The sequence below is a fragment of the Lepus europaeus genome, chromosome 3 (genome assembly GCF_033115175.1).
Source record: "Lepus europaeus isolate LE1 chromosome 3, mLepTim1.pri, whole genome shotgun sequence".
NCBI classification, from domain to species: Eukaryota; Metazoa; Chordata; class Mammalia; order Lagomorpha; family Leporidae; genus Lepus; species Lepus europaeus.
Genome location: NC_084829.1, coordinates 83,971,739 through 83,981,718, shown reverse-complemented (window position 1 = coordinate 83,981,718; position 9,980 = coordinate 83,971,739). Strand labels below are relative to the sequence as shown.

The 9,980-nt window shown below is 39.8% G+C and overlaps 1 protein-coding gene and 1 pseudogene across 1 annotated transcript; one reads left to right on the top strand and one right to left on the bottom strand.

Annotated features, from left to right (window-relative positions):
* Positions 1 to 2,092: 2,092 nt before the first annotated feature.
* On the bottom strand, positions 2,093 to 3,190 carry HTR1E (5-hydroxytryptamine receptor 1E). The gene has a single exon (XM_062187596.1). The coding sequence runs from the start codon at positions 3,188 to 3,190 to the stop codon at positions 2,093 to 2,095; it is 1,098 nt and encodes a 365-aa protein (XP_062043580.1).
* Positions 3,191 to 3,883: 693 nt separating this feature from the next.
* Positions 3,884 to 6,644, top strand: LOC133756591 (ATP synthase subunit g, mitochondrial-like; annotated as a pseudogene).
* The last annotated feature ends 3,336 nt before the right edge of the window (positions 6,645 to 9,980 follow it).

Sequence of the window (9,980 nt, the reverse complement as noted above, 5' to 3'; positions counted from 1 at the left end):
ATGGAATAATAGTTGGGATGGTTTATGGAAATATAGGAGGTGATTGCTGAGGATGGAGAATGAGAAGACAATGAATGAGGAAATAAGGGGTCCAGAGCATTGGAGAGTGAAATATCCTGGAGGCATGGGCTTAAACAAGAAAAGGAGAGTTAGCTGCTTTAATTGATAAGAGAAAGAGAGGTAGATAAGAACAGAGGAAGGTCACTGGATTTTCCTATTGAAAAGTCATCAATCATCTTTGGGAGACCAGTTTGGGGAGAACTGGGAGGGCATACTATAATGGCAAAGAATAGAATAATCAGTAGAAGGTAAGAAGACAGAATGAGCAGATTAATGATTGGAGAAACTCAGGTGAGAGTTTCAGGGAGAGTTGAAGCAGGAGCTTGATAGGGAAGCAGGACCAGAGAATGTTGATTTTAGTGTACAAAAGACTTGGATAAATTAATAGGTAGATTGAAGAAGAGTAGGGGGTGGCATTTTGGTATAGTAGCTAAAGCTGCAGTCTGCGATTCCAGAATCCCATATGGGTGCTGCTTCATGGCCCTGCTTCTCCACTTCCAATCCAGCTCCCTGCTAATGGCCTGATAGAGGCTGAAGAGGACAGGGGCTTGGGCTCCTGCCACCCATGTGGGAGACTTGGAAGATCTACCTCTTCCCTTCTCTATAGCTCTTTCAAATACATAAATCTTTCTTTCTTTTTAAAATAATAGTGGGGAGGAAAAGGGGTGGCTTGAATAAAGAAAAAGAGAGAGAGAGGAGAAAAAGAACAGATTACCAAAAAGTTGGGAGGGGATACATCTTGAAGGGGTAAAAACATGGGGTAGAGAGGAGGCCAACTGATATCAGTGAACACAGAAAAGTGAAGAGATGGGGAGAAGATGTAGCTGAGAGACAAAGATCGAGGATGTCATATAGGAATTTATAAGCTTTCAGTCTAATATTCTTGCTCATAGTGGTGCTCTCTCCCACACTACTAGAGCTGTCATTCTCCATCATGTGAGGCTGAGCCAGGCTACATTGTGCAGCATCAGGTCCCACCTGCAGCTTTCTGGACCAGGGTGCAGTCTGGCACAGAAGCCACAGGAATTCCAGGAGACACAGTTTCATACTCATTTCCTGATGGATGATCTTTGCTGTAAACATAGATTTTCAACTTTTTATTCCTTTCCAGATTCTCCAACAGTTATTCAGATAATGTAGTCCCTCATTTGATCACTCCATCCCGTTACACTTCTTAAAAAGTTCCCCGAAGCTGATATGTACTCTCACCAAAATCCTGCTAGTGAGAGAGTATATAACAAAACTTAGATGGAATATTTTTTAGAATGTGAGCTGGCCCAATGTGTCTGTCAGGTAATATAGCAACACACTGATCAAAACAGATTTAGGTAATTTCTCAATTGGTTATGCTTCACATTGATAATAAAAGATGTAGGAAATTGCCAGTGCATTCACTGCAAGTTCTTTTTTAGATACTGAAGATGTTTATTTAATCAAGCACTAAAAAGAACATGCCAGAAATACTATTTGTTCCTTAAAGGAGTAGGCTTTGTAGACATAGTGCTACAGTAAGTAACTTTAACTCAGGTCTGCAAGTGGTAGATGACATGATATCCTTTTCTTATTATTCTTTATGTAGTCATGCAACTTCTACTGGAATGTGTGTGCATTTAGAGCTATAATCTCAGATTTAATGTCACTCATGGGCAAGTTATCATTTATTTGATAAATAAGTCACAAGAAATTCTGCAATTAAGGATTTCTTGGGCATTCTTTAATTGCAGGGTTAATTGAAATGGCTAAAAACCATACTATTTCATTTTATTATTACTTCTAAGAAATTTCTGTTTTTGTACGATAATGTTTATTTTATATTATGTGCCACAGATAAGACCAGAGGTAGAAAACAGCACAGCAAATAACAAGCCTCAGACAAAACAGAACAAAACAAACTAATGAAAAAAAAAAAAAAAGACCACACATACTTACAAATCCTTCCGAACCAAGTAAGTTCAAGAATTAATAAGTTGCACCCCTCACCCCTGTCCACTCATGAGGATCTGGTCAGTCATGTTTTTTGGCTTTTTACAATCTAAGTATGCTCTCGGCACCTAATGAGCTTTTTAAAAGCCAGCTTAAAGTCGTCATTAAAACTTGTATAGAGCAGAGGGTTGATCAGAGAATTAACATAGCCAAGCCATGTCAAAAAATCCGCCACTTCCGAGGATACGGTATAGATGCTCAGACCTACAATCAACTCTTTGATGAAAAAGGGCAGCCAGGACAAAATGAATGCACCTAAAATCAGTCCCAGGATGCGTGCTGCCTTGCGCTCTCTGGTGCTAGAGATCTGCTGGCGTTCTCCTGGGTGGTCGAGATCATTGTCGAAGGGAGGGATCCTGATGGAGCTGTGGATCTTTTCAAACTCTGTGGTAGGGTCTGAAGTGGAGAAGTCAGACACACAGAAAGTCTGTGTAAGTTTACAACTTGCAAAGGAATTTTGACTATCTGTGCTTCTGTTGCTCAAGTGACGGCTCGATCCCCTTTTTTGGTAAAGGCTCTTGGCTGCATGGTAAATCCGGTAATAGAGAATCAGTATCAAAGTCAAAGGGATATAAAATGCCCCAAATGTGGAGTAGATGGTGTAGATGACATGGTCGTGCTGGATGGTGCACTGACTGGGAGGTGGGCTGAGTTGGCGGTGGCTTCTCCAGAACAGAGGAGGCATGGAGATGAAGATAGAGATAGTCCAGACCGTGAGGATCATCAGTCCAGCCCTCTTAGCTGTCCTCTTCCTGGCATATTCAATAGCATTGGTGATGGCCCAGTACCTGTCCAGGGCAATCACACAGAGATGCAGGATGGAGCAGGTGCAGCAGGTCATGTCAACACTCAGCCACACCTCACAGATGAAGTACCCAAGCTTCCAGCTCTCCATGACAATGTACATGATGCTCAGGGGCATGACAAGCACCGCCACCAGGAGGTCCGTCACGGCCAGAGAACAGATCAGGTAGTTTGCAGGCTGGTGTAGCTTCTTGGTGGTACAGATGGCCACGATTACGGCTGAGTTCAGCAACATGGTCAGGGTAGTGATAATCACCAGAATCATGCAAATGAGCATCTTCTCAGTGACAGTCTTGGGTCTCACTGCCATGCTGGCTTCTGTAGTACAGTTCGTGATGTTCATGTTGCTCTTGTTCCAATCTACCCTGTGGAAAAGCTGTTGCTTATTTTTCTTCAATTGGAAACCAGGTAGCCTTGAATGTTTCTCATCTGTAAGTAAGCTACAATTTCTTCAGCTATGTAGTCTCTTGTGTTTCAGTTCCTGTGGATAAAGGGAATGGCCACGGCATTTCTGCTGAATGGAGGATCCTGGAAAATATTGTGCACTGGTTAGTGAATGAAAAGGCTACTTCCTCCTGGGAAACATGATATCTTAGTGTTAAAAATTATTTAAATATAATTTCATTTTTCTCCTCTGCAATTTGAGTTAATGCTTACATCACTTCTCAAAAAACACTTTGTTGAGGAAGGTTCCCAAACTCTTTCTGAGGACTACATTGCCAATTTTTAAGTCTATCTTGCCAATCTAAATTAGTTTCTTATTTGTAATTATTCAGATGCACACATAAGTGTGTACAGATTGATAAATATAGAAAAAAGTCTTTTCTGCATTCAAAGACATATTCCCATTATATAATACTTTAAGAATTCTGGGATCATTACACTGAAGAAAAATTATACTGTTTATAATCAGCTGAATTCAAACCAGATTTTAAATTTTCACAGCAAATATTCACCTCCAAATCTGTACTAGTGTCACAATTGTCAAAATTGTAAAATTTTGTTTAATTATTTCTGGCATTTTACATATCCCACTATGCATTTCTCTGAAGAAAAAGTATACAACATTACTCTGATGTTTGTGGTAAATTGTAGAGTAATACAATAAATAAACTTTTAAATAGCATTGTTACTAAGCTCAGAGGTCTCTACATTAAAAATATGTTTAATTTGGGTTAACATTTGTGTTATATCTGTCTGTGCTTTCATCTATGCATCCATTCATCCACCCATGCGGCTTTCATGCCTCACTGCTTGAAATCATAGCTGTGATTGATTTGATCATTCATTGAGATAGTGACATCCTAATAAAATATTGAGTTAATTAATTAATTAATTTTTTATTTTTTGACAGGCAGAGTGGACAGTGAGAGAGAGAGAGAGAGAGAGAAAGGTCTTCCTTTGCCATTGGTTTACTCTCCAATGGCCGCTGCGGCCAGCGCACTGCGGCCAGCGCACCGTGCTGATCCTACGCCAGGAGCCAGGTGCTTCTCCTGGTCTCCCATGGGCCCAAGCACTTGGGCCATCCTCCACTGCACTCCCAGGCCATAGCAGAGAGCTGGCCTGGAAGAGGGGCAACCGGGACAGAATCCGGCACCCCGACCGGGACTAGAACCCGGTGTGCCGGCGCCGCAAGGCGGAGGATTAGCCTGTTGAGCCACGGCGCCGGCCAAATATTGAGTTAATTTAAAAAAAAATTATTTCAAGGAGAGAGAGAGAAAGAGAGAGACCAACTGCTGATTCAGTCTCCAAATTTCTATAACAGCTGGGGTTGGGTCATGCTGAACTGGTCCAAGCTGAAAGCAGTAGCCAAGAACTCAATTTGGGTCTCTCATGTGGGTGTCAGGGACCCAAGTACTTAAGCCATCACCTGCTGCCTCTTAGGGTGCACATTAATAGGAAGCTGGAATCAGAAACAGGGCTGATACTCAAAACCAGGCAATCTGATATAGAATGCAGGTATCCCAAGCAGAATCTTAACCACTGCATCATTCCTATCAGTGACATTTTAAAGAAAGATAAAGTCAAATATAAATGTATATTTGCAAACAATTTTAAAGCAATCAAAATCCAAAAGGACTATCCACAGCTGATAACCACTGGTAGATAGAAGGCTAATTAAGCCTCTTATTTGATTCTGGAAGACCTAAAAAATTAGTGTTTCAGTAGTTTTAAGAAAGGAAATAAATTGATTTTCATCAGTATTAACAGACACAATGATTTTAGTTTAAAAAAGGTTGGGGCAGGAGCAGGTGAGGTATGTATGAAACAGGGAGTGAATGTGAATGGAGTCTTTGGGTGAATTGGGGCCTAAAATTTGGAGGGTGGGAATAAAACTCTGTAGCCTGTGGGTCAGATCTAAACCTGGAGTTAATTTTCCTGCCCATAGAGCATAATTAAGAGGGTGGGAGGAAGGGCACCATTTTTTCTTTAAATATGGAAAATAAAGGCACTATTTAATCTGTAAATATGGAAAATAAAGGAAAACAATGATTTAACTAAATATTAAATGGGACAGTTATTTTTAAGGTAGTCTGTATTTGTATACAATTAAATGATACACTTTCTGCCTACCCATTTCATTATGCTTTTAGTATTTCTGTGGGTATATTTGCTTTGGGGTGTCTCTTTTTTTTTCTGGTTCTTCCATGAGGGTTGCTATGCCAACAAGCCCCTCTTTTGCACTTCTCTTGTAGATTAAACATTTTCTTTCCACTGGTATCTTTTTAAAAAACAAGCCATCCTTATTATTTATGTGCTTGGATGGTATATATATATATAATATTTTATATATACATATACATTTTCTACCATCTACTATCTATATTCTACTATCTATATACATATTCTACCATCTACTGGTTCACAACCCAAATGCCTGCAACAACCATGACTGGGCCAGGGCAAAGCCAGGAGCCAGGAACTCAATCTGGGTATCAGGGACCCAGGCACTTGACCCTTCACCTGCTGCCTCACAGGGTGTGCATTAGGAGGAACTTGGATTGGAAAATGGTGCCAATATGGGATGTGGGCATCCCAAGTGGTGGCTTAAGTGCTGCATTAAACATCTGCTGCATCCTCTAGTATCTCTCCCTCCTATAGACAGTTTAAACTTGAACATATATTTGGGACAGACTATAAAATTGAAAGAAGATGGGCTTTGGAATCCAATCAGACAGTCCTGGATTCAGACTCCGTTGGGCCATCTAATAGCTGCCTGGGTCAACTGCTATATACTTCTTCCAGTTCTTGAGTGTTTATTTCTTCCATTTTTGATCTCTTTCTCTAATAAATTGAAATGTATTTTTGTGTATATTTTGCTCCTTGATTATTTTTTTTTTTTGGATTCTTGAAATTTACTGGGTAGGGTAGTTTTCAGTAAAAAGGCTTTTTTTCTCCCATTCCAATTATAAGTTAGAGAGTATAGAAAGTTGCATGGATAAGGGACAGGTAAGTAACTAGAAATTTCAATTTATAGGGACTTTGCAGCTAATACCCTGGCCCAATTTTCCCTGAACCTAGTGGGGAAGGCCTTGGCACTGGTGAATGCTGCTGTGACTTACTCAAAGCCTTGATTGGCCACATTTTGTCAGTACAACAGGATTGAGCTAGCTCCTCTAACCACTGCTGAGCTCCCTACAGCTATTCGAAACCTGAAAAATATAGTTAATTGTGCTCTGACTGGTAGCTTTGAACAGCTTACAGCTAAGGAAGCTGTGCTGAATGGTTTGGTGGCCACTGAGGTGTGGATGTGGTTTTATATCCGAGAGATCATAGGCAAACTTGGCATCATTTAAAGAGCAATCTTTAACATATTTGATTTATTATTTGAATGGATTTGAACCATATGTGTTGAGACTATTACCTGAATAAAATATGTGAAAAAAAGAAATTTCAGTTTATAGTAGGAACAATGTATTTATTTTGATAGCATGCAGTAAAAAAATTCCAAAGTAATTCAGTTTTTAAAACCTTTAAAAGCTGTTTTATTTATTTGAGCTTTTGTAACTCTTAATATTTATTTCCCTGGTAATACCATTTTATTCTTATCTTTATAGCTATTTATTTTTCATTCCTGTTAGCAGATATTATTTCTGATGGGTGGGATGTAGATATAATTTTCCTTTTTTAACAACTTCTGGTGAAACCAGCGAAAACATTATAGGGGGATACATTCTCAACTCTTTAATGTGACTTCCTGGTTTATTTTATTTTTATTTATTTATTTTTATCACATTTTCTTTTTTTATAGAAAGATTTTATTTAATAAATATAAATTTCATAATTGCAACTTTTGGATTATAGCTATTCTTCCCCCCATGCCTGCCCTCCCACCCCCAAACCATCTCACCTCCTACTCCCTCTCCCATCTCATTCTTCATTAAGTTTTATTTTTGATTATCTTTATATACAGAAGAACAGAGGTCCTACATGTGGAGCAAGTGCACAGTGACTCCTGTTGTTGATTTAACAATTGACACTCTTATTGATGATGTCAGTGATCACCTGAGGCTCTTGTCATGAGCTGCCAAGACTATGGAAGCCTCTTTTCATCAACTCTGATCTATTTAGACAAGGCCATAGTCAAAGTGGAAGTTCTCTCCTCCCTTCAGAGAAAGATACCTCCTTCTTTGATGGCCCCTTTTTTTCCACCAGTATCTCACTCACAGAGATCTTTCCTGTAGGTCATAGTTTGCCACAGTGTCTTGGCTTTCCATGCCTGAAATGCTCTCATGGGCTTTTCAGCTGGATCTGAATGCCTTAAGGGCTGATTCTGAGGCCAGAGTGCTGTTTAGGGCATTTGTCATTCTATGTGTCCTGCTTCCCATGTTGGATCATTCTCTCCTTTTTAATTCTATCAATTATTATTAGCAGACACTTGGTCTTATTTATGTGATCCCTTTGACACTTAATCCTATGTTTATGATCAGTTGTGAACTTAAACTGATCCCTTTATCCTGGTTTATTTTGAGCCCAATCCTGTCAGATTAGGAGTTGCATTTTATATGTCTATGTTCTCAGTTGCTACAAATTCCTGCAGATATCCAGTTTACTACCTTTCATTTTTTTTTAACTTAGCAATATAACTTAAAGTTTGGTCCATAACAACACATGCACCATATTCTTTTGAATGACTGGGTGAAATTACACCCAGGAAACCCTAATTTGGGAAGTGACTGAACAAGTCTCAGAACTAAGTCCTGGAGCTCTTCACCATTGAAGGGCCAGGGAGATAAGGGAAGAGCAGCAAAGTAGATGGAGAGGGGAGGCTTCTGAAGTGGAGGAAAATGATAAGACACAATTTTAATTCAAGGCCATGTGAAGAAAATGTGTCAAGCAAGAATGATCCACTGTGTGAATACTGCCGACAAACCAAGAGTGATGAGGAATTGACCGGTTGGGTTGGGCAATATAATGACTTCAGTGACATTGAAAAAGAGTAATTTGGTGAGGTAAGGTAAATGAAAGGCTGATATAGTGGTTTCCAGCATCACTGCTGTCACCAGGATCTACAGTAGCAGGAAGCTGTTGTTGGGCTTTGAAACCAGGTGTTGAACTGGTACTTTGATATCGAATGTGGGCATCTTAAGCACTAGGCTAAATACCTGCCCCAAGATTGCCCTTTTAAGCTAAGCAGTTGACAATGTTTTTTTCTCCTACACTCAAGCCTTTCTGTTAGGACAGAGAGTTTCTGGAGTCAGTGAAACGTGAAGGAGCAAGAAAGAAACCAGTAATGTAGGAGGCAGGATGGGAGTCAGTCTAGGGGATCTGGGGAGCACCAGCTAAGTAGTGTTACTTGAGCAATTTAGGAGATCAAGTTGAGGGCAGCAAGGTGATCAAAGAAAACATTCACATTCAGGAAATAATTCAATATCAATTATCTTAAGTTCCTTTTACCTTCTTAAGAAAATAATACTTTTTAAAACAGACTTATTTATTTGTTTCAAAGGAAATACAGAGGTAGATGGAGAGACAGAGACAGATTTTTGTTCCATCTGCTGGTTCACTCCCCTGTTGGCTGCAATAGCTAGAGCTGGGCCCATCTGTAGCCAGGAACCGAGAGCTTTTTCCAGGTCTCCCATGTGGGAGCAGGAACCCAAGCACTTGGACCATCTTTAACTGCTTTCCCAGGCACATTAACAAGGAGCTGGATCAGAAGTGGAGCAGCCAGGACACCAACCTGCAGCCATATGGGATGCTAGAACTGCAGGCGACAGCTTTATTCACTACACTACAATGCCAGCCCCAATGCATGGTTTTATAACTACTGTAACTTCTTAGTAAATTATATGCTTTCTAATAAGAATAGTGCTGATTAAATAACATCTGGAAATAAATCCCTTTAAGCCTCTTTAGCTTTTCATGTACTATAGAGAAAGGGACCATAATAACACTTAAAATACATTCTGCAGAATCAATACAAACTATAGTAAAAACACACCAGACTTTACTAGTCTACCTGAATGGAAAATTAACTGCACTAATCATAGCTAAAAATGAATATATCCTATCAGTTGCTGATATATAAATTTCTTGGGGATTTGTAACTTTCAGTTTTTGCTTTAATTGTGACATGGAAAATACTCTCACTGTTCAAAACCTTGTTTAAATTTTTTTGATTAAAATTACAAATAAGAGGGAATCAGAATCAAACTGATCAGAGCATACTACTCCCCATTTGTAAGAATACTTCAGAACCTCTGATTCACATCACCCCGCTGAAGGTTGGAATACCAGGGAGATGAGGTTGAAGAAAAGAGACGTTAAAGTAGACTTTGACCTGCATTTGTTCCTCAAAGATTTATTTATTTGTTTTGAAAGAGTTATACATAGAGTGAGAGACACACAGAGAGAGATCTTCTGGTTCACTCCCCAGTTGGTTGCAACAGGAGCCAGGAAATTTTTTTGGGTCTCCCACCTGGGTGGCAGGGTCCAGACACTTGGGCCTCCTTCTGCTGGTTTTCCCAGGCTATTATCAAGGGGTTGGATTGGAAATGGAGCAGCTGGAACACAAATAGGCACCCATTTGGGATGCCCACATTGCAGGTGGTGGCTTTACTGCTATGCCACAATGATGGCCCCTGGCACACACCGTGCTACTTGCTATGCAAGTAGACGGAGAGGAACTTGAG

Coding starts and splice junctions, on each gene's coding strand:
- HTR1E (XM_062187596.1), bottom strand. CDS start 3,190: ATGAACATCACGAACTGTACTACAGAAGCCAGCATGGCAGTGAGACCC.